The sequence below is a fragment of the Ammospiza caudacuta genome, chromosome 33 (genome assembly GCF_027887145.1).
Source record: "Ammospiza caudacuta isolate bAmmCau1 chromosome 33, bAmmCau1.pri, whole genome shotgun sequence".
Lineage (NCBI taxonomy): Eukaryota > Metazoa > Chordata > Aves > Passeriformes > Passerellidae > Ammospiza > Ammospiza caudacuta.
Window position 1 is genome coordinate 3,275,993 of NC_080625.1, and position 24,829 is coordinate 3,300,821.

A 24,829-nucleotide genomic window follows, 5' to 3' on the forward strand; every position below is an offset into this window, starting at 1 on the left:
GAGAGGCTGCCCCCAACCCCTGCCCCCCATTCTCCCTTTGTTTCTGTTCCCCCCTCCCAGAGAAGCTCCCAAAAACCAGAGGAGTTCCCCCTCCCCGCCTTCTCAAGCACTCAGCCATCAGGGCCTCTCAACAACTCCATGGGAAAAAAAAAATCCACAAATAACAAGGAAAGAACAGAGAAAACCCAACCCCCAACAAGGGCTGGTGGTGGCTGCGGTTTTTGGGGGTTCCAGCGACACCCGGGGCGGGGTCAGTGCTCAGCAGAGGGGGGCCCCCAAACCACAGCCGGGTGTGCAAAACAAAGTTCACGCTTTGAAAATTGTAAAAGTTTAATAAGGGCTATGAAAGGATTTTAGCAGTCGGCCAAAGAACTTGCCCTTAACTTAACCCATCATTCTCCAGATCTGGTTGCACTGCGGGGCTACAAACACATTCCTGAGTTCAGACATTATTCAAACATTCCTGGGAGATTTGGATGTTCCAAGAACTCTTGTTTGGATTGAACCTTGGACTTGTCTGCAGGACATTCTGTAGATTGGGTCAATATATTTTATTTCTTCTCCTGGTTCCATCCTGTTGTTTCACACCCCATGATAAATTCATAAATTCTTCTCACGTTTGTGCCACAGTTATCATCACCTGGAGAGGCCGGCCCAGATGTGAGAAACAAGGGAATTGTTTTACACCTGAGTCAGTTACACAAAAGCATTTTAACATTGCATAGTCTCTATTTCAACATTGATTACCTATCTATTTAATATTTGTCTATTTTGAATATTTTAATGCCTATGATATAATATCAATTTATTGCTCCAGCATCAAATTGGTTACATGGTGCAAAGATAAACTGATAGATTATATTGTACCAGTGAGCAACTGCAAGGAATTATCAACAATCAATAATCAAGTACCAGAGCAAAATACTTGTGAAAGTATTTTTTTGCACCAGTGTCCTGGGTTGACTCTATGATGCTTTTATCCCCAATCGTCTCATTCTGTTTATGTTGAATAACAAGTTTTGTACCTTTAAGAGAGTTCCAGAGAGTGAAGGGGGGAGAGAAGAAGCGCGCAGTTTTGTTTTCAGACACTGCACTCCTCCTTCACATTCGTGCTCCTGGACTGTGTTGTCTGTGGATGAACAGACAGCGGGGACAGAGCTCTTCTTTTGCTTTTTAGTTAGTTTTAGCTAGCTGAGGCAAAGAAGTTCCCTGGACTGTTTTTTTTTCCTTTTTCTTTGGACCTCTTGAAACTGCTCTGGACTGAACACCCAGGAGAGCACCGGCAGCTGCAGCTGTGGCCCACCAGGCCGGGCCTGGCCTGTGACAATTCCAGCACCGGAGGGACTGATCAGAGACTGAGTGAGCTGAGCTTCAACCTGTGGCTTTCTCAATTTGTCATCTCTTTTAGAGTGGCAAGGGGTCTCATTGTTTGATATTATTTTGGTTTTATTGTTTAATAAACAGTTTTTTTCCACCTTTCTCCAAGGAGTTATTTTTTTCCTCCCGGACCAGTTGGTGGGAGGGGCCGATTGGATCTGTTTTTTCCCACTGGAGCTGCTTTGGGGGATTTTTCCCCAAATTTGCTCTAAACCTGGACAACCAGCCAATACATAATTGCAGCAGCCAATGCAGAATTGCAAAAGCCAATTATTAAATTGTCGTTTATATCCCGGCTCTGCTGCTGGCACAGTGGAAAGCTGGAAGCTGCTGAGAAGACTCATTCACCCCTGTCCCTGAGTGTCCCTGAGTGTCCCCAGAGTGTCCCTGAGTGTCCTCCCTGAGCATCCCACAGTGTCCTCCCTGATTTTTCCTGAGTTTCTTCCGTATGTGTCCCTGAGTATTGCCAGACAGTCCCACCATGCCCCTGAGTGTCCCCAGTGATGTCACGCCAGGAACATCCCATCAGGATTTGGAGCAGTATCAATGAAAATTCCCAGAAAATTCCTCAAATTTGTCTCCACCCCTGCATGGGGAGGGCAGAGGGGACAGGTGACAGCAGTGATGTCCCCAGTTATGTCACTGCTGCAATGACATTGCAGTGGTGACCTCAATGTCTCGAAGCAGCCTTGGGATGTCCTCAATGACTTTTTGGCACCGCTCGGCTACTGCATGGCTGGCGGGGCCATCAGGGCCTCCGCAGCCACTATAGGGACTCAAGAGGAGGTCGTGGATGTCCCCAAGTGTCCCCAGCAGGTGATGCTTGAACAGGTGGGTGCTGGCCTCCCACAGCTGCTCAAACTTGGCCACTTTGGACACCAAGGCCTCAGGAATATCGAGGGGCACCTCGTCTGTCCCCTCCAGGGTGACTTTGATGTCCCAGAGCTGATCCTGCAGCTCCCGGAGGAAAAATGTGGCTCTGTCACACGCTTCCACCAAGCGCTGCAGGGGCCCCAGAGCCACCTCTGCCCAATCTCTCCTTCTGGTGGCCGCCTTCCCCTGCCTGGTGGCCACCACAGCTTCTCCCATGGCCTCGTTGGTGGCCGCAGCCCCCTGGGCCTCGTGCGCAGTCATCGCCAAGGCCACTTTCTCACTCTTCAAGGCCACCATCAGCTGCTGGGCTGTGGCCACCAGGTTGCTCCCAGCTGTCCCCCTGCGGGTGCCCTTGGCCTGCTGGTCTCTGGCCCGGGTGGTGGCAATGGCCGTGTTCCAGCAGGCGTCATAGAGCTCAGCGGCGTCCCAGGCCAGCTGGGCCCAGCTGCCATTGAGTGCAGCCACCACCTCCCGCCAGGCACTGGCCAGGGCTCTCACATCGGCCCAGGTGACCCCTGGCGTGGCCCCAAGGGCGGCCAGAGCCCGGCTCACGGAGGTGAGACCGGGGTGTTCCAGGGTCTTACGGAGGCTCCAGGTGAAGATCCTCAGGGTTGCATGCAGGGTCTCTGGGGGCACATACCGCCACACTCTCCTGTGTGGCCCGGTCACAGTGGCCGCCACCTCGCCCAGGGTGGCCACCACAGACACCAGAACCTTCAGCCGGAATGGGTGCACCTGGGGAGGGGACAGGGAAGATGTCAGAGACCTGGTGGCACTTGTGGCTTCCTGGTGTGGCCCCTGTGCCCTCCCGGGGTCCCCTTTGTCCCATGCCTAGAGGGCTCTGCTGTCCTCTCTGTCCCTTTGTCACTCCCTCTTCCCCTTTGCCACCCCCTGCCACCCTCGATCCCCTCCACTCCTCTGTCACCTCCCCCCTTCCTTCACTGCCCTCCTGTCCTTTTGTGACCCCGTTCCCTCCCGCCACCCTCCGTGTCCTCTGCATTCCCCTCTGCCCCTTTTCACCACCCCTGTTTTCCTTTGCCCCTACTGCCACCCCCCTGTTCCCTCTGCCACCTCCCTGTCCTCCCTGCCCCCTCCTACCCCCCCACGCCAGGAGGTGGCACCTTGCAGGTCTCTATGGCCGCTGGGGACACTCCGGGGACACTCCAGGGACACTCCAGGGACCCTCCAGGGACACTTCCAGAGGTGAATACACACGGGTGACACTGGGGTCACACTCCGGTGACACTCACTGACACGCAGGAACGTGGCGCAGCAGGATGGAAGAAGCAGGAAAAGGTGACATTGCCGTCTCCCCCTACCCGTGGGGCCAGGGCAGGGTTCCCAATGTCCCTCTGATGTCCCCTCAGAGTCCCCACATGGCCCTCATGTCCCCCTATGTCCCCAGAAAGGCCCAAGTGTCCCCTGATGTCCTGTTGGGGACATTGAGGACACACCGGGGTCCAGTTGGGGACCCTGAGGGGACATCAGGGTCCTGTTGGGGATATCAGGGGGACATTGGGGTCACAGTCAGGACATCAGGGGGACATTGGGGTCCCTACCCTGGCCCCACGGGAAGGGGGGGGGGCAGTGACGTCACCTCTTCCTGCTTCCTCCATCCGGCCGCGCCCTGTTCCTGCGTGTCCCCAACTGTCACCCGGGTGTGTTTTTCACCTGGTGTGTCTCTGGAGTGTCCCCAGAGCGTCCCCAGCAGCCATGGAGCCCTACAAGGTGTGACAATCCTGGCATGGGGGGACATGGGAGTGACAGAGGGGATGGGGGTGGTGGCAAGAAGGGGGGAGGTGACAGAGGGGTAGAGGTGACAGAGGGTGGCAGAGGGGACAGCGGGAGGGTGGCCGGGAGTGGCAGAGGGGGTGAGGGGGTGACAAAGAGACAGAGGGGACAGCAGAGCCCTCCAGGGAGGGCACCCCAACAGGGCACAGGGGCCACAGCAGGAGGCCACAAGTGCCACAAGGTCCCTGACACCTCCCCTGTCCCCTGCCCAGCCGTCCTCTTCCCAGCTGCTGTGGGCTCTGGTGGACGTAGTGGCAACTCTGGGCAAGGTGGCGGCCATCGTGACCGGGCCACAGAGGGATGAGCAGCAGCGCGTGTCCCCAGAGTCCCTGAGGAGCTTTGCCGGGAGCCTCCGGAATGCCCTGAACCACCGTGGTGTCACCTCCCCGAGCTACATCAGTGTCCCCTCCCTGGGCCGGGCCCTGGCCACCCTTGGGTCCACCCCAGAGGACACCTGGGCCAAGGTGAGAGACGCGGCCACGGCCTGGCGATACAGGGTGTACATGCTCGCAGAGAGCTGGTACCTGCTGGCCTGGTGGGCCTCTGAGTTCTGCGAGACCAGTGAGGATGAGGCCAGTGAGGATGAGGCCACCACCGATGCCACCACTGAGGCCACCGCCCAGGCTGGGGACCTGCAGGATGAGGCCACCCACAGGGAGGCAGGTGGGGACAACCAGCTGGCCACGGCCCAGCAGCCGCCTGTGGCCCTCGACAGGGAGGAGGTGGCCTCAGTGGGGGCCGTGTCCAAAGCCCAGGTGGCAGCAGCCACTGACGAGGAGGAGGAGGAGGAGGCTGCCAGCAAGGAGGAAGAGGTTGCCGGTGAAGAGGAGGAGGCTGCCAGCGAGGAGGAGATGGCAACCAGCAAGGAGGACGGGGCTGCCAGGGAGGAGGAGGCAGCCACCAGGAGAGGACAGCGCTCGCAGGTGGCTCTGGGGCCACTGGAGCGCTTGGTGGTTGCGTGTGAAAGAGCCAGGTATTTTGTCTTTGAGATGAACGACCGGCTTGAAGAAATTGAGGCAATCCTGAAGGGGACAAATGAGGCGTCCCCCAATGTCCTTGAGGCCTTGGTGGCCAAGGTGGCCGAGGCTGAGAGGCTGTGGGAGGCCAGTGCCCGCCTGACCACGCATCATTTGCTGGGGATACTTGGGGACATCAGCAGGCTCCTCACAAAGCCCCCTGGTGGCTCTGATGGCCCTGGTGGCTCTGATGGCCGCACAGTGGCCAAGAAGTGCCAAGAAGCCATCGAGGATATCCCGAGGCTGCTGCGGGGAGAGTGATGTCACTGCTGTGATGTCATTGAGGGTGATGACATCATCGGGTACATTGCTGCTCACCTTTGCCCTCTCCTCTCCCACATGGGATTTGAGACAAATCTTGGGAATTTTCTGGGAATTTTCATTGATACATGTTGAGAGTTTTTGCAGATTGAGGAGTTTTTGTTAGACAGTGGCCATGTTCAGCTGATGCACAATTCAGCCTGCTTGTAATAATGGACAATGGACACATTCACAAACAATGAATAATGGACATATTCAGAAATGGGGTCGGTATATCCATGAAAGAGATACAGGAAGAAGAGTCATCAGGACTCAGCAAGTTTGCCAGCAAGTTTGGGAAAGTAAGACAAAAGTGAGTCATGGGCGGGCCAGATGAGCACAGCAAGATGTGTGAAAAATTAGGACATCCAATCGGCATTCTAATTTAGATGCATGAACAGCTAGGATTAACCAATCATGTATTAGCTAGAGATGTGTGGACAGTAGAGAGTTATTATAAATATAGTATTTTTAGGGTTAATAAACTTGGCTTCACTGGATCATATTGGTCATGGTGTGTTGTCCCTGAACCTCTGCACCCCACATTTCTGGTGGAGAACATGGGCAGGCCCAATGTCGCAGCACTAAAGGGACTCGAGGTCGGCAGTTTGGCTGCTGTGCAGGGATCGGAGCCAACCCTCGAGGAGCGGAGCAACTGGTGTAAAGTATCCTCAGTGCCCCAGGGAGAGGGAAAGGTTACTGGAGCTCCAATCGTAGATGACTTGAATCTCACCCTGATCAATGTGAGCAGCTGGGGAGGAGATGGGGTCTGAACACGAAAGGGAAGGTGGTCAGAAACTCCTCCAACATATCCTCTCTAAGAGAGAACAAAAGTATGATGCCTCCAATTTGAAGAGACTATTGCAATGGGCTTGGGACCATAATGTGATAGCAGGAGCACAGATTGCTTTTGAGATTTTGACATTGGAAGCTGTGGGGCGGATGTTGTGGGATAGCATTGCATCTGAGGGGAGTGAGGCAAAAGAGGCGTCTAAATATTCTACTTTGTGGAAAATTATCATAGAGGTGTTGCAAGCTCAAAGGCAGAGAGGAAAGCTGCTGCAGCCCTTGCCTCTGAGTCAGAACAGCCTCAGGCATTTCCGGCAAATTCAGTCCAGCAGCTGTTTTCTACCACCTTAGATATTCTCTCATGCAGCCCACAACCCCTCAGCTCAGAATCGAGCATTGCACCGACTGCTCCTCCAGCTCAGAGCGAGAAAGAGGAAGCCGCTGCCTCTTCGGGGGGGTTGGGCTGTCAGACAAAGGTCAGTTGTACTCAGAGTGAAAAAACCTCTTCAGGGGGATAAGCCTGAAGAACAAAGGACAGTTGTACTCGGAGTGAAGAAACTGTTGGTAACAGTAACTTAGAAACTAAACATGCTGTATGTGAAAAGGATAAGGAAGGAGATGTTATTATGAATAATTCTTCTATTGAAGAGGATTTAAAATCTTTAGTGGACAATTTGCAAAAATTGATAATTCAACAAAAGGATTCAGTTTTCCCCAAAAGCAACTATTCTTTTGGGAAAATGGACTTGCCAATGATAGTAGGTTCAGACAGACAACCAGGAAAGTGGTTACCACCCTCCCAGTTTGTCTCTGAGCCAGCATTCAAGCCGGTTAAACAAATTCCTCCTTCTCATGCTGTAAAAAATGTGGAATTAGAGTTGGAATGTGATCCTGAAATAGAAGCAGCTCAGAAACGAAAGTGGAAGGGAGTTATTTCAGAAGCTATTGTAGAAGGGACTTTTCTCTCAAATGATGTAGAGACTTTTCCTGTAGTGACTTATGCTGCAGGTAGAGTTTGGGAACCTTTTGATTGGAAGATTTTAGAAAGGTTAAGAGCTGCAATTTCACAATTTGGTTTAAAATCCCAACTTGCACAGTCACTTCTGCAGTATATTTTTACATCTAACACATTAATTCCAGCTGATGTGCATACCCTAAGACTTATAATGCCACCCTGTCAGCAGGTGATGTTCCATAAAAGCTGAGAGGAAAAGTGCGCTCAGAAAGCAGCAAGACCTAGAGTGCAGGGTGATCCTCTGTATGGTTTAACGGCACAACAGTTCCTTGGCAAAGGGCCCTGGGCTGCTGCCACTGCTCGGCAGATTTTGGGAACATTAAGGAAGGGAGCTGATGTTACAGAAAAGCTGGAACTTATGGCTAGAACTACAGAGACACAAAAAGCAGCCCGTGTAGCTGCTGCAGTACAGGATGTGGTAAAACCATTGCTTTCTAAACTGCAAAAGAGAACCGAAGGAAAGAACATTAAGTGCTTTGGATGTGGTAAAATCGGACGTGTTAGGAATCAGTGTTGCTCTACAACTGTGAAAAAATTTTGTTCTATCTGCAAAAAAGATAACCACAATACTAAAGAATGTTGGTTCCAGGGAAATGGGTCTCGGAGTGCCTTCTCTCCAGGCATCACAAAACAAGTACGGAGAGCTGCCTGGATAGCTCAGCCTCCCATGGAGGAGGAGGAGGGCTTTGCTCACTCAGATCATCAACTCTGGAAGCACCGGGGTGGACGTGGAAACCGCAGTAGACGTGACCATCACGGACTCTGCTGTTCAACTGATAGATACCAATGTAAAAGGACACTTGGGGGATGGGCTGAGTACTTGTCTGTTAGGGAGATCATCTGCCAGTAAAGAGGGATTGGATGTAATTCCTGGGGTTATTGATGCAGACTATCAAGGGGCTGTTAAAATTACGGTTTGAACATTTTTCCCTCCTGTATCTATTCCAAAAGGTTAATGAATTGCTCAGCTTTTTCCTTTTAAGTCTTGTGTCCCCTGTACAGACTACAAGGAATGGGGAACAGGAAGCTTTGGTTCCAAAGGTAAACCAGAAGTATATTGGGCCATGGACATCACAAGAGGTAAACCAGAAAAACAGGTAACCCTGACACATCCTAATGGTGATTCTATTACTAAGAAACTCATAATTGACACTGGAGCAGATGTAACCATCATTTCAAACAATATAGAGCCAAAAAATTGGGCATTAGTTGATCCTTCTTTAGGCATTGCAGGTATTGGAGGGACTCAGGCAACTCAGATGAGTGGGGAAGTAATTACTTTTACTTTTCCAGATGGAGTGAATGTATCTATAAGGCCTTATGTCATGCAAACTCCTGGTACCTTACTAGGTTTCCTTGGTAGGGACCTGTTAAGCCAGTTAAAAGCTACCATTGCTACACAGCCTTTTTGGGATCACATTGCCACAAGGGTTGCTACATTGCATGCACATCGTCTAATCGAAGATGTTCCAGTTCAATTGATGATCATCAATCAGAGCAAGGAGGATGACAATTATGCCAAGCATCCTTTTGCCTTGATTTGTTAAATGAGTTAAAACTCAGGCTAATCCTTTAGTTATTTTGGAATGGGTATTTTTACCTGTAAAACAATCTAGAACTATTACCATTCAACTAGAACATTTTGCTCATTTGATTATGAAGGGCAGAGGGAGAATATTGGAAATCTGGGGACGTGAACCATATGCAATTGTAGTACCATTGGCTAACTGGTATCATGAATGGGGAATTAGGCATTCTGTTTCTTTACAATAGCTTTGGCTGCATAGGATGGTAAAGTTCACAATACTTATCCATGGCACCGGGTGTTATCATCTTTATTGGAGCATCAGCGTCTGGAGGACAGACCCTGGAGATCTGACTGTTGGTGTCTGGGCAGACAGCATTTACAGATGCAGATAAAAGGTCAAAAAGGGCTGTCTGCACTTGGCAGCAAGACAAAGTGTAGAAAAAGCATGTCAATTTTAGAGAGGTAAAAGATATGCTGCAGATATTAGAACTGAAAGCTGTAATTTGGGCTTTTGAAAATTGGAATAATGAGGCCATTAACATTGCTTCTGATTTGCTTTATGTAGTTGGCTGTGTCCAACGCCTAGAAAGAGCAGCACTTAATAAGGTGAGTAATGAACATTTGTATTCCCTTTTAAGCTGATTGCTTAAAAACCTAAATCAGTGATGGCAGGAATACTTTATTACTTATGTTTGTAGTCATCAAGCTCTCCCTGGTCAGTCTGAAGGTAATGCTCGAGCTGATCAGTTGGTAGCCACTGTCTGGCCAATGCCAAACTCTGATAAATTTCAGCAAGCTAAAACTTCCCATGCATTTCTTCATCAATCTGCAAAAATGTCAGTTAAACAATTTGGTGTTCCTCTTCCTGATGCTTCTGGTATTGTGCGATCCTGTCCTGATTGTCAATGAGATGGCATTCGTTTAGGCACTGGTGTTAACCCTAGGGGTACTCAACCCTTGCAATTATGGCAAATGGATGTAACTCACGTAGCAGAATTTGGTCCTAAAAAGTTTGTACGATTGCATTGATACCTATTCTTGTGTTATGTGGGTTACTCCCTTAACAGGTGAGACAGCACGTCATGTTGAGAAACATTTGTAAAATTGCTTTGCCATATTAGGTATCCTCTCAGCAATTAAGACTGATAATGGTCCTGCTCACTGTTCCTTAAGATTCAAACATTTCTGTAATTTATGGGGTATTCGACATGACACTCGTATACCTCACAATCCTACTGGTCAGGCAATTATTGAGCATGCCCATCAGACATTCAAGGAAAGTTCTGTTTTATTCTTTTTTTTACTTAAGCGAGTATATCTTTCTGATCTTTCTGTTTATGAAGAAAAGTCTCCTTGTAGCAATCGTTTTGGGCGCCCCTGGGCACTCTTATCTGGCTCTTTACCTAAGGAGCACTTACTCTTTTTCACTCACACACACTCTGCAGGAGAGACACCCTATGTCCCATTCAGTCACAGGTCCATTCACATCTCAGGCCTGTTCATTTACACTTCTCTGGTTCTTGGTGCCTTGCCCTCCTGGACTAGGTTAGGTACCTTTTTTTGACACCCCAGAACCTTAAGTACTGACACCCCTAATTTTCCGCACTGACCTAGGTTCAGCACCCCGGAGTTTCCCTTTTCCTTTTATTGAACAGAAGAAGGAAACATTAGCAAGCCTCTTAGACTCACACAAAGTGGATCCCTGTTGTCAAAGAATCACTGGTTCATGTAGGGCCCTACCGTGACTCCTTGCACCTCCCCCGAGGCTTGGCTCTCCCTCTTCCCTAGAGATAGCCTCAGAGTCAGGTGTTCGGACCTCCGCACCTTGCCCAAGCTGGACTTCCCACCTTGGCACCCTGAAGGATGGGCCACAGGACTACTCCTTGCATCCGCGGTGCTAAAATGTCCTATGATACTGCAACCCCTCTCACGTGGGGTTGGCCTCTCTGGGCTTCAGTATTGCTGAGTCTCTGGGAAGGACTCTAAAACTGATTGCCTCTGGTGTCAGTTCACCAATGAGGCTGTCTGCATGTCACTCAAAACTCTTCTCGGCAGCTCCCCACACGCACAGGGAGCTGAAGCTGATTTGCGTGTGATTCACTCTCTTTCACCAAGCCTCTCCCCACGCTTGGAGGGCAATGGCTTGTTAGGCTTTAACCGGACCTGCTGCTGGGTGCTGGAACAAGAGGGGTTGGGGGGGCGCCTCACTCACCTCACTTCCCTGCCTCACTGCCCTCTTTCGCTTAGCTCCATTCCCAGCCAGTTGGTCTCCTCAAGGAGAACTCAGAACTGTGGTAGTAGAAGGTCCACAGTCATTTTGGGGCTCCGAGCTGCTTAGGCTGCTGGCCCCATCTCAAACACACACAAACACACACACACACCCTCTCACTCAGCCCCCGTTCCCCCAACCCCTCGGGCCCGGCTTGTCCTTTGGTTTGGCGAGGTCATATCTTGGATGAGTCCCCAAGCCAATAAAAATAAAGCACACACATGGTACTAAAAGTGATTTCAGTATTTATTATAAGAAAAAGATAGGCCCAAAGCAAGCTGGCCTGCAGGCTGAGCAGGAGAGTTCACGTAGAGGATGCTGCAGCGCTGGCACTGGGGCTTCTTCAGCAGCAATTTAACGACATCTCTGATGGAGCAACACAAGTTCAGTGGGTCAGAAGCCTCTTTTTATCCTGTTTTTTGTCCCTTTGGAGATGTTGCATCGTGATTTCAGGGTTTACCTCAGAAACCCGGTCCCTGCCCTGAAGATTCCCTCTCAGGTGCGTCAATCACCTCTCCTTTCCCCTCCCTGACCCCTGGCGAGCACTGTCTGTCAGTCCTGGAATTCCAGAAGGGCTAGCGTGATTGGCAGATTCAAACGATGCCGTCTACCCCTGGGGGGGCATTGGGCCATCCAGGTGTCCTTTGTCCTTTAAGACCTCCTCCTATGTACCTGATTGGTGGGCTCCCTATGCCTTCCCTCCTCCTCCCCGGGGCTAAAAGGAACAGCTACCAGGTAGTTCAGGGAGTTCTGCTGGAGCTGTTGCTGGATTCAGAGGCCTGTGGGCCAGAATAAAGCTCTGGATTGAATTTCTTCATGAGAACTGACTCCTTTCCTTTACCATAACCTTAAAGCTTCTCCAGCAGAGGTAAACCTGGGGAGCGGCCCCTCCACGGGAGGAAGCTCCATCCCGCCACCACCAGAGGCCCGGCATGCCTGGACTTGCCTCCACATGCTCAGCTGCAACATCCAGCCAGCCAAATTGTCTCTGGGGTGAAACACCACAGTTGCCACTATTTGGTTCAGCACCAAGGCCCAGACAAGCTCAGGCACATCCTGTCCTGCTATATTGGTAATTATTCCAAAAGGATTGGTTTCCTTTTGGATCCATCATTTGCCTGAAGGTTTAAGGCCCTTGATTGGCCCATTATAGCTCTGTCCAGGCTGGGTAGTTTCGCTTGGTGGGTGGTGCTTAACTGAGGTGTGTTATGGTACACTGAGTACCGTATTTTTTATAACTACTCTTTTAAATATAAAAGAAGTAATAAGAAATATAACTTTTAAAATATAACAACCCAAATGAACAGTACATGCTTAACCATTTATCAACTATTTACAACAGTTTCTAACCTATTTTTAACAATTCCTCCCTCTAACTATTGAATTGGGCTCCCAGCTTGCATCAACATTTTGAAGTTCAACTTCTACTTTTCTCAGTTTCCTGTACTGTTCTAGCACATCTCAGGCATTCTGATAACTCTATTGTTTCATTAACATGACTTTTTCACTGCTTTTCCCTTCCACGTTCCCTTGCAGGATGATGATGCTGTGGACAATGCTGGTCACTATCCAGACTAGACATGGAATTACACATGGTAGGAATATTACACTTGCTAGTGCACACACCACAAAGAAGACCAATTTCTTCCACCATTTACCATTCCAAGTGAACAAGTTGTCCCATCAATCGGAGTCTCCAAACAAGGGGGTCCATTTTTGTGTTCCAACATTGGTTAGTTTTATAATATTTTGAGTAATGTTTTTAATTAGATGACTATGGTCATTAATCTCTTGGCAGCATTCTGAAATATAAAATTTCCCACAGATGCCTCCTTCCTCTGCGAGCAGGTAGTCCACTGCCAATCAGATCTGGTAAATTACTGACAGTGTTTGTTGTTGCTGCTGGTTTAAGAGATCAGTGGTCAGAGTTGTTTGATTGGATATGATTTCGAGCACTGCTTGTACACGGATGATTGGATTGAGCGTGTATTCTGGGGTTCTGTACCCCAGGGTCCACCTTGGGCCCAGGGAGCTGGCCCTTCAGGATCTATAATCCTTTCTGGGATCCAAGTGTCATTGTTCCAGTTTTGGGTTCCACAAATTAAACTCCTTTTCTTTCAGCACAGATCATCATACACTGCGACTCCCAAGTTTGATTTTGCATCCTTAGGCAGTAAGAAAAAGGATGGTTTTATTGCTCCAATTGTGCAACCCCCGCTCCACCCTCCTGGTAACTTCACATTGGTTGTGTTACCACAGATCCAAAATAAATTTTTAGGTGCATCCCTGTCATGGTTTGAGGCTGGTGCACTGCTAGTGCTTTTATGAAAATATATTCTCTCTGGTGTCTACTGTGAGATGTGATTAGAAATAGAGCAAAGCAGGCTCTAGCTTAGGAATAAAGAACAAAAACTTTATTACCCTACAACTATATGAAAAGAACTACATACAGAACTCAGAATGAAAATTTTCTAAATAATTCTTCCTCCCTCTAGTAAATTTCTAAGACAATTACAGTAAGACAAAACTTTGAATTCTCAATTCAGTTACTATTCTTCAGATACCTAACTCTCAGTCTATCATCATTTTTCAGATAATCAATTTTCAGTTCATCAAGGAGAGAGGAGTCCCTCTTGTGCCACAGGCTTCTCCCCAGGAAATACAGCTGAAACGTCTTGTGTTTCCATGTCACACGTGGCACTACCCAGAGAACATTTGCCCTCGTGATATCTTCCTTCCATGTCCAGGGTTCTCACCACTGCACATGGACCAGAGCAGCTTCTGGGGTTCCCCTTTTAAGGATGCTTTCCTCAGTTCCAAAAAGGCGCAGTATCTCACTTTTGGGACACCAGTCCCCCTCAAATTCACCACCTGGGGACAAAGGGTCTCAAGAACAGAGATCTTCTTCTTCACTGAAGATCAAAGGCAACACTACTCTCTTCTCTCATCATCTCTGTTTATACCGCTCCTTCACATCACATCACTGCACTCTCTTGGCTCCAAGCCATTGCCTCCCTCTAAATGCACTCTCTGTGTCACAGAAAAAAAAAATATTTCTACCTATAGCTATACCAGAAAAGTCCAGCTAAAAGGCCACTCCATCATCTCCTCCCACTTCGGATTCTTCTCAACTCTTCAGACATCTTTCACTTGCACACACTTCCATCACACTAGCCTATTTTTTTTTTATTTCATCTCTACCTTCCTCCTCATTCAGCTTCAGAATAATCAGCATGTGCAAAGTTTCTATCATCTAAGAGAAGAGTTCAAATCTCAGGCTCTGCCCATCTAGAACTCTCACGCTGCCCTGCCCAGCACCTTCTCGCTGCACCCTCGCTGCCCCACCCGCCCCTTCTCCTTCTCAGCAAGCTCTGCTGCCAGCACATGATATCCAATTTCAAAGGAGCACAAACACAGACACAAGCACAAGCTCTCTGTCTCTCTCCCGGGGGCAGGGGAAGAGCTTCCCGCTGCTTCTCAGCGTTCTTCTCCCCTTCTCTCTTGCCAAAGCCTTCACTTCCCTTCTCTGTCCCAAGCTCTCACCTCCCTCAACCGGCCGCACGGCTTCCCCTCCCCTTCTCAGCCCACAGCTGAGCAGAAGAGCTCTGACTTCTTTCACAGACCAGAACTGAAAGAGCTTCCCCTGAGAGTTCTCCACTTTTAAACCCCTTGTGCTCTCAGAAGCTTGTCCATATCCTCAGCAGCCACACCAAATGCCGATATTCAAATCTCAACACTTATATAGTTTAACCACAAAACTCTCGAAAAACTCACTTCCTTTTCAAAGTAAAACAACCCCAGAAATTAGAATCTTGATTTGCTATATGTTTCCAATGTTTGGATAGGTTTTCTATTGCTGAGAATGGGTTGGTATAATCTCCTAAGCACTCAAACATTTTTTTTCTTTTTCACTGTATACACATTGACTTTCAGTTTTTTCTATTGGCCAATATGAATGGGGGGTTTCTGGCATCCACCTGGTGTGTGTGCCATTTGCTGCCAGATATCTTTTACATGGCATTTCTCCTACTTCTATAGGATACATTTTCCATTTTCTTGATAAACACTCTTCCCCTATGATTGTTGATTTAATCTTCCACTCTCCTTCCCTTCTTTTGGGTACTACCATGCTTTTTCTTGATGTAATCCATTTTCAAATGTCTAGGGGATCTAAAGTGATACTGTCCCATGCCCAAATTTCACTTAAGTGCTTCTCCCCACACACCAACAATCAGTCAAATTAAATTATTTTGTAATCTTTACCACCTTTTTCCATGTATTTGTCCCTCTCTAGCCCCTTGTCTTTTCAGTTGCACTACTTTCTCTTTGAATGTATCCTCTAAGTTGGTTTCACTTTCTTGTTCAAAACATACCCATCTATCTTTCACAGGGCACTCTCCTGACATCTTCTGGCTGGGGTTTGCAATATTTTTAGCCATCTGTGAGAAATGCATATTTTATGATTGGCTTTTTGCAAATATTAAAATGAATATTTGCATAATATTTGCATAAAATGAATGTGTTATGTTAGAAAGTTATGCTGTATTAATTGTTTTAAGTAGCGTGGTAAATATAGTTCTAGGTTAAAACATAATGTTTAAATAGAAACTATGTATGTGGGATATTTTTTTAAAGAGAGGAATGAGGTACTCCCACCAAGATAGCAGCCACAGGACACCTAAATCTTTCAGAGAAAGAGAAGTTATTGCTCCCTTATCAGAAGAAATTAACTTCTTCCTGCCATGCCTTGCTCAGCCCTGAAAATGTGATTAAGATTAAGAGGAAGAAGTTGACACTGACCAGACAATACCTTTGTTTGAACGGAATTGATGCATCATGTACAAGGTGAATGAATAAGCAGCAGGCTATTGTTTTTCAGGGTTAATCCTCTGTTAACGGGTGTCCATTTTTGGGTTAATTTTGCCCAGAAAGAGGTACCTGAACTGTTGGTAACTCTTTGTTTTTATTGCCTCATATTGTCCTAAATCCCAATTGTTCAAATTTTTATCACTCTAACTATATTACTATTTTTATTACTATTAAACTTTTAAAATTCTAAAAACCAGTGATTGGTGTTTTTCACAGAAATTATGATAGTATGATCAACAGCCCGATGCAAGCTCATGTCTCTGCTGTGGTCAAGGACCTCAAAGAGGAGATGAGGGAGGGGTGCGAATCTCTCTGCCACCCCTCTCGCGCCCCAGCAGCGAGGGGCAGGTGGGTCCCAAAAGTTCTGCCTTTGGTCCCCAGCCTGGAGGGAGTTGGTGCCATGAGGCAGATGGGAGACACACCTGTTGCATTTGCACTGCAGAGGCAGAGGGCACAGCGGGAACCGATCACGGCTTGTTTGCTGTGGGGAACAAACATTCCTAGACCTGAGATGAAGGCTCTTGGGTCTTCTATTGCCCTGCTGCTGGCATGCTTTGGTGATTTTGGGGAAAGGAAGCATCTCACCACCCGTTCTGCCATTGTACTGGCAGCAGGGTGCAGGCCCGTGGGAAGGCAGGGCCTGCCTTGTGGGCTGGGCCTGGGCTGTTGGGCTCAGGTCCATGGACCAGGGCCACCTCCCAGCCTCCTGCTGAGTTTGGGGGTTTTGCTTCCCCCTTCCGGCCCTGGGCCGCCTTCTGTGGGCCAGGGCCCCCCAGGGCCTCTCTTGGGTCCTGGGCTGCTCTGCTGCTGCTGCTTTTTTGGATAAAAAAAAAAAAAATTAAATTAAATAAAAAGAGTTGAAATAGCTGGCAGCAGCTCTGAAGCATTGAAGGGGCAAAAATTAGCTTCAGCCCAAAGTTGTTCAGTAAAGGGCTGTGGCCAGGACATTCCAGAAGTTGTCGCAAATTGTTTGACTACTGTCAATTCTGGTAAATATTGATGGACTTTTCTGCAGCAAGCCTGTTTCAGGACCAAAAAGGACTTTCAGATATGTCCAAGAGGAACATCTTCAGTCCATGGATTTTTTTTCTGAAACTCAGCTCCTTGGACTGGAATTTTCTTTGCATTGTTTTTGCATTTTCTTATATTGTAAGATTGTTTTGGTGATTTGATGGAATTGTATGTTCTACAGGGGAAGAAATTCCCTGTTCATTCCACACCAGCACTTGAGTGGGGTTTTGATTGGAAACATAACCTGTTAAGTGTTTGTTCTTTCCTCTGCATGTGCACAGCAGAGAAAATTAAAAACACTTTTCTTTTTAATTAAACTAAATTAAAAAGCTGACATGTCACAGACATCTTTTCATTAAAATCCTTTCGTTAGGATTTTTCCTGCTGAAGCTGAGAAGTTTCAGCAACAAAGTGTAAACAATGGTTATCTGCTGCTGTGGAATGTAACAGGTGGATCTGTGATTGGTCTCCTGTGGATGTTTGGATTTACTGACCACTCACGGCAGAGCTGGGTCTCCTCTCTGCTGAGACAGACCTTTGTTATTCATTCTTTTCTATTCTTAGCTTAGCTAGCCTTTTGAGAACTTTCCTTCTATTTCTTTTAGTGTAGTTACAATGTAGCATATATACCATAAAATAACAAATCAAGCCTTCTGAACATGAGGTCAACATTTTCATCTCTCTCCCACCCTGAAGACCCTTGTGACCACTGTCACAGTACTCCCCTCAAGGAACGTTGGGATGGCTTTATTGACCCTTGTCTCTCAATGGGATCAAGCAATGTGTCTGACACAGAGTTCAGATCAGCCCAGGCTGATTTATATAGAGGATATTAATAATTAATTAATAGGCTGGACAGTGCGCACATGAACTGATAGATTATATTGCACCAACCAGCAGCTACAAGGAATCATGGATAATCAATATTGGTATCAAACACAGTATCAAATTGCTAAAAGGCAATACAAAAGGGCAAAAGGCAATTATTAAATTGTATAAATTAAATTTATGACCCAGCTCTGCTGCAGGCACAGTGGAAAACTGGAAGCTCTTGAGGGGACTCATTCACCCCTGTCCCCTGTCCCTGAGGGTCCCCAGAGTGTCCCTGAGTGTCCTCAGTGATGTCACCCCACGAATTCCGATCAGGATTTGGGACAGTATCATTGAAAATTCCCAGAAAACTCCCCAAATTTGTCTCAAATACTGCACAGGGAGGGCACAGGTGACAGCAGCGATGTCCCTGATGATGTCAGTGCTCCCATGTGAAAACTTCCTGCAGCAGCCTTGGGATGTCCTCAACAGCTTTTTGGAACTGCTTGGCCACTGCGGGGCTGCTAGGGTCACCAGGGCAATGGGGGCCACCACAGGGAATCAAGGGGATGTTGTTGATCACCCCAAGTGTCCCCAGCAGGTGATCCTTGGCCAGGCGGGTGCTGGCCACCCACAGCTGCTCAAACTTGGCCACTTTGGCTACCAAAGCCTGGAGGACATCAAGGAACACCTCATTTGTCCCCTTCAGGATGGCCTTGATGTCCCTGAGCCGCCACTCCATGTTCCAGTAGAACAAGGTGGCTCTGTCACACATGGCCACCAAGCGCTGCAGCAGCCTCAGGGCCACCTCTGCCCAATGTCCCCTCCTGGTGGCTACCACAGCCTCTCCCATGGCCTCACTGGTGACTGCAGCCACCTGGGCATTGTGCGGGGCCATTTCCAAGGCCACCTCCTCCTTGCCCAGGGCCACCATCAGCAGCTGCTCCGTGACCACCTTCTTGCCTCCCTGGCAAGCCAGTCCCAGCTGTCCACAAGCCGGGCCACCAACTCCCACCAGGCCTTGGTCGCAGCTCTCACATCAGCCCAGGTGGTCATTTGGGTGGCTCAGAGGGTGGCCAGGGCACGGCCCAGGAAGCAAACACCAGGCTGGCCCAGGGAGGTGACAGCGCCATGGTTCAGGATGGCACAGAGGCTCTGGGTGAAGTTCTTCAGGTCCTCATTCAGGGAGTTCGGGGACTTCTGCACGCACTTGCCCCTGTGTGGCCCGCTCATGGTGGCCACCACCTTACCCAGGGTGGCCACCATGGGCACCAGCACCTGCAGCTGTGGAGGGGACAGGGGAGGTGCCAGGGATCTGGTGGCACTTATGGCCTCCTACAGCAGCTCCTGTGCCCCTGAGGGGTCCCCTTTGCCCCTCCATCCCTTTGTCAGCGTCTTGTCCATGCTGCCACCACCCACCAGCCCCGTGTCCCCCTCCCACCCCATCGCACCTCTTGAAGCTCCATGCTTACTGGGGACACTTTGGGGATGATGTGGGGACACTTCTGAGGTCAAAGGAGCCTTGGCTCTTTGGCACCGCTCAGCCACCCCACAGGCACTGGGGCTGGCGGGATCACCATTGAAATAGAAGTCGATGACGTCTTGAACTGGCCCCAGCAGGTGATCCTTGGCTAGGTGAGCCTTGGCCTCCCACAGCCACTCAGCTATAGCCACCTTGACCACCAAGTCCTCGGGGAGATTGGTGGATGCCTCATTTGTCCCCTTCAGGGCAGCCTCAATGTCCCCAAACACTGCGCGGCAGCTCCCGAGGCAACGCGGTGGCTTCGTCACATGCGGCCACCAAGCGCTCCAGCAGCCCCAGGGCTGCCTCCACCCGCTGTCTCTCCATGGTGGCCCTTGTTGCTTCACTGGCAGCCACCCTGGTCTGTTCCCTCACCTGGGCTTCATGCCCGGCCACCACCTCAGCCCCCTCCTGCAGCGATGACTGGCCGGAGACCCTGTGACCTGGCTAGCTGCGAAGGTGGCCAACAGTCCCACTGCAGCAGGGGGTGTCAGCCCCGGTGGCAAGGCCCCAGGACTGGCAGCTTCAGGCACCCCTCGGCGGTAATAGCCTTGGGCTGTGCCTGCAGGACGAGGTCTTGGGGTAGAGCTGCTGAATAGGGCGGAGCAGAAAAGAGCCGGACACTCTCTGGGGTCAAACGAGTTTAATGTCCCGGGGGGCGACCAGCAGGGAGTGACCACGAGGGAAAAAAAAGTTGGGCATCGGATTATAAAGGGAGGTGGTAACTGGAGGTGGGATTTACAAAAAACCAATCAGGGGAAGTCAGGGGACGTGCTTAACATAATAGACTGTAAGGGAGAACTAATCGATACATTATAAAGGAGGGGCCCCGGGACCTCAGCCAATCACTACTCCCACTGAGAGGAACATTCTGGAAGACTGGGAGTGGTGGGGAGTGATTGACTGGGCCCAGGGAGGAGGGAAAATAATACATATTAGGAGATACAGGGTGGGGAAATTACATGACATGGGGGCAACCATAGCAACTAAATAATAGACAGAAACTAGGGTGGGGAAAACTGGGAGGACAGAACCATTGTAACAAAGGGGGGGAAGAAACAGAACATACCCACACACCACAACATCTCCCCATTTTTTGTTAAATAAAATTGAAAAGAACGGAAAAATCTGTACTAAAAGGTTCAAAAGGCTGGATTCCGGGGCTGATCAGTCCAGGCGTCTTCTTCTTCGAAACACAGCTCCTGGTGGTATAAGGGAGGCGCAGCGAGCTCTTCTTCATCTGCGGTTTCCTCTGCCTCCGAAGGATAGGTGTCTCCCTCTGCAGATTCTCCCGCTACCACCTGGTTGACACTTGGAGCTGTGATCTTATTAACAAGTCTTTGGACCAGCCCACGGACCAGCAAAAAGCAAATCAAAAGTAAAAATAAAACTAAAACAACTTTCATAACCGATTCTAGAACAGAACTGGCCCAACTGCCCAAGCCCCAGCCCTTAAAAATGTCCCTCAGCCAATCTGATGTTTCTTGCTCCATCCGATGGACTTGGTCTTTCATCTTCAGGATGGTGTGTCTGACGTTCTCAGCTCTTGATGACAAATTCATGCAGCAGAGGCCCTCAAACTCCTCACACTGATGATGATGGAGCAGCAATAGGAAATCTATTGCTGCCCTGTTCTGGAGTGTCGCCTTCCTTGTTATTTCCTCGTCTGTGAGGAGGTCGTATATAGCAGCCGAAGTCAAATTGGCTTGCTTAACCACCCAACACTCTAGGCGGCCCAATTCACCTAGAGACTTCGCCACTGATACCCACGGCAACAGAATGGTAAAAGCGACGGTTTTGGAATGGGACCAATGTGTAATTTCATCATCACAGTCTTCTGGGAGATCTTTAAGATCTCTTTTGGACCTGGCCAATTCTGCTGTGATGTTAGTCTTCTTCCAGTTCACAATTTGAGTCATCTTGGGGGTAAACAGCGTCAGCTTGCCTAATGTGCACGGCCCTCCGATCAGACCAGAGGGGATGCCTGCCCACGCTCGGTCGCCACAAATTAAGAATGCTCCCCTGGGAAGGGCGTATGGGGTGCGGCCCGTGGTGGTGGGGCCGCTGATCTTTAAAATGGCCTTGCACCACTGGTAGGCTTGATATTCAGCTTTATTCTGTTGCACCACCTCACTGCCCTTCTCAATAGAGGAAAAGGTATACTCAAATTGAAAACAAATAGAGGAATTGGCGGAACCGAGCAGGTGGAGTTCAGTGGGCTCGGAGGGCAAAGGATCCAGCTTTACCACTCCGTCTCTCCAAGCGTTGCTGGAATCAAAACTAGGAAGGATAGTAAGACTCTGTGCCAAAATCGGGGAAAGGGCTGACTGAAAAGCGGAGGGGAATTCACCTGGAGAGAAAGGGATCCCCACAAGGCACGACGACATCGGGTCCTCTGCTGATGCTGCGTCGAGGCAGATATGATCTTGCCCTAACGCCTGAGCCAAGGTACGCCAGACATTCACCTTTGGCTTAGGGACGATCCACGCTGCCCAGGGTGGAAGGAGGAGGCAGAAGATCAGGAGATGTAAAGGAGCGCTTGGGCGCTGCCACAGTTGAGGCCACAGTTGAGGGCTGAGCTGGGCCATTCTGGCATGGTGTGGGCCAGGCAAAGGGAGACAAACTGAAAAAACAAAACAAGCATGGTTATAACTTAAATATTTTCTTAAAGAGATGGTTCTGTCTCAAAAAGTAAATTAAGTTCGGGGGAAGAATCTGAGACAGGGGAGGAAGGTCGGGAATCAAGAACGACTCGAAAAGGGGCGCGAATCAATGGTGGAGAGGAAGGGGACCCGGTCGGAGGGAACCTGTGGAGAAAATAAAGGTGAGAGAAAGTGGGAGGATTCCTCCTCCGCCGCCAACATGCCTCCTGCACCTGTGGCACAGTCTCGGATGTTTTTACCTGCTTGGGGAGGAAGGGCTTGACCCATTTTGATGGTATCCATTTCGGCCCTGAGGGAGTGGACACGCAAGCGTATCCCCTCCCCCAGGTAACCAGGTCATATGGCCCTTCCATCCGCCAGGTCTCCGGATCCCTTATCAGAACCGGAGGCCTGGCCTTCGGCTGCAGCTGTTGGTGACTGCCGAAGTGCTGGACAACTGGAGGATTCAGGTTGTCAAAAGAGCAGTTTAGGAAGTTTAAGGTGTACAAAGCTCTCGACAACCGGACGTGGGGGGTCTCCACCTTCACTGCCACGCGTTGTTTCTCCAAGATCCTTTTCAGGCTCTGGTGGGCCCTCTCCACCATGGCTTGGCCTGTCGGGGAATAGGGGATGCCGGTCTTATGCTCTATTCCCCATTGTTGCAGGAAGCTCCGCAGCTCCTTGGAGGTATACGCTGGGCCGTTGTCAGTTTTTAAAGCCCTAGGGATGCCCAGGACAGCGAATGCCAGAAGCAAGTGCTTCTGGACATCCGCCGCCCTCTCACCTGTGTGGGCAGAGGCAAAGATAGCTCCTGAGAAGGTATCGATGGAGACATGGACGTAACACAACCTCCCAAAGGACGGGATGTGTGTCACGTCCATCTGCCACACTTCACAGCTCGCCAAGCCCCTGGGGTTTGCCCCAGCTGCGATGGTAGGCATTTGATGGGCTTGGCATTGAGGACACGTGGCCACAATCGCCTTGGCCTGATCCTGCGTGAGATGGAATTGCCTGACCAGGCCTGGCGCATTTTGGTGAAAGAGCTGATGGCTGATCTTAGCCTGGCCGAACACATCTGGGAGCGGGCCCACCGTGACAGCAGCCGCGGCCAAAGAATCAGCCCGACGGTTGCCCTCAGCGATGAACCCTGGCAGATCAGTGTGTGATCTTACATGCATTATAAAAAACGGATGCTCTCGGTGGGAGACTAATTCTACGAGTTTAGAGAGCAAATTAAACAATTTTTGGTTAGAGACCTCCTGCAGAACTGCTGATTCCGCTCTAGATACTACACCAGCCACATATGCGGAATCTGTGACCAAATTGAAGGGACCAGGAAACCTCTCAAATGCTCGGACGACTGTGTCTAATTCAGCTACTTGTAGAGAGGCCTCCACAATGGCAACATCAGCCTTCCACCGCTGAGTCTGAGGATCCCTCCAAGTCATTACAGACTTGTGGGATGCTCCGGACGCGTCGGTAAATATTGAATATTGTCAGAGCATCTAGAGGCTTCTTACTCTGAATTCCCTTGATTGATAATTTAAACTCCGAATTAAAAAGTTTATGGGCCGGCCGATCGACCGCAACGCGGACAGTGTAGCTATCTAATGCGAATTGAAGCATTTCATTGGTTTCCAGCAGTTCATTGAAGGTCTTTAATTTGAGTTGGCCCGAAACCAATTGAATTGGAAGGTGAATGCATGCAAAATCACAGCCTGCCAGCTCCCTGATCCGAGATCTCGCCTTTCGGATCAGTTCGGCCATCAGCTCTTGTGGCCTTGTCATCCTTTTGGACCTGTGGTGGCTGAGGAACACCCACTCTATGATTAAGAGGGGGTCGCCCAGACCCTGGTCCTTTAAACTCTTGTCCCACTGATGGATCAAGCCGTGAAGATGTGGCAGCTTCCCCAGAATAATGAATTTAAATGGCAGGCCCGGATGGTAGCGGTGGGCCTGCCTGGCTGAAATGATTTTCTGAACCTTCTCCAGGGCTACCTGAGCCTCTGGGGTGAGTTCCCTAGGAGAACTCAGCTCCTCTCCCCCTTTCAATAAATTGAAAAGGGGGGCTAGGTCTTCTGTTGGTATACCTAACCAGGGTCTCACCCAATTTAAAGACCCACACAGTTGGTGAACATCCGCTAGGGTCTGGACTTTCGTCCGGATGGCCAATTTCTGCGGAACAATGGTCCGCTTGGTGATTTCAAGGCCCAGGTACCTCCAAGGTGGCATCCTTTGAATTTTTTCTGCTTGGAGCTCGAACCCTGCAGCAACCAACGCACTGGTTGTCAGGTCAAGCGCATGGGCAAGTAGATCATCTGTTGGGGCACAGACGAGGATGTCATCCATATAGTGATGTAACAGGACGACATCCCCGAGGGCTGTACGGACAGGAGACAGCAGCGAAGCAACATACCACTGGCAAATCACAGGACTATTCTTTAATCCTTGCGGAAGAACTCGCCAGTGATAGCGCTTGGCCGGGGACTCACGGTTGATGGAGGGAACCGTGAACGCAAAACGCGGGGCATCATCAGGATGCAGAGGAATTTGGAAAAAACAATCTTTTATGTCGATTATAACCAAATTCCAATTTTGGGGGAGCATTGTAGGGGATGGCATCCCTGGTTGGAGGGGACCCATGTCAATTATTTGTTCATTAATTTGGCGGAGATCGGTCAGGAGCCGCCACTTGTCTTTATTAGGTTTTTTGATGACAAACACTGGGGAGTTCCAAGGTGACATGGTCTCCACCAGGTTGCCTTTGAGCAGCTGCTCCTGAACGAGCTCGTTGAGCGCCTTCAATTTTTGTTTATTAAGTGGCCACTGCACTACCTGTACTGGCTCATCTGATCGCCAATCCAGCTTCCAGGTAGGGCGCTCCTCAGTGGCCACTGCCCGAAAAACCTGGGGAGCCTTTGGGAGGTCAATTCTGGCTCCCCATTGGGCTAGCAGGTCCCTTCCCCACAGGGGCTCGGTGTAATCTAAAACAAATGGGCGTACAGAAGCCAATTGCC

General features: G+C 49.6%; 1 protein-coding gene and 2 pseudogenes across 1 annotated transcript; 2 read left to right on the forward strand and 1 right to left on the reverse strand.

The window, feature by feature from the left end:
• LOC131570213 (uncharacterized) overlaps positions 1-24,829 on the reverse strand; it is a 1,483,036-nt pseudogene that overhangs the window by 1,160,917 nt on the left and 297,290 nt on the right.
• Positions 1-24,829, forward strand: part of LOC131570235 (zinc finger protein 271-like) — a 558,758-nt pseudogene that overhangs the window by 282,611 nt on the left and 251,318 nt on the right.
• On the forward strand, positions 3,890-5,842 carry LOC131570263 (uncharacterized). The gene is made up of 2 exons (XM_058822625.1): positions 3,890-3,978; positions 4,254-5,842. The coding sequence occupies exons 1-2, from the start codon at positions 3,964-3,966 to the stop codon at positions 5,316-5,318; spliced, it is 1,080 nt and encodes a 359-aa protein (XP_058678608.1). The 5' UTR covers positions 3,890-3,963; the 3' UTR covers positions 5,319-5,842.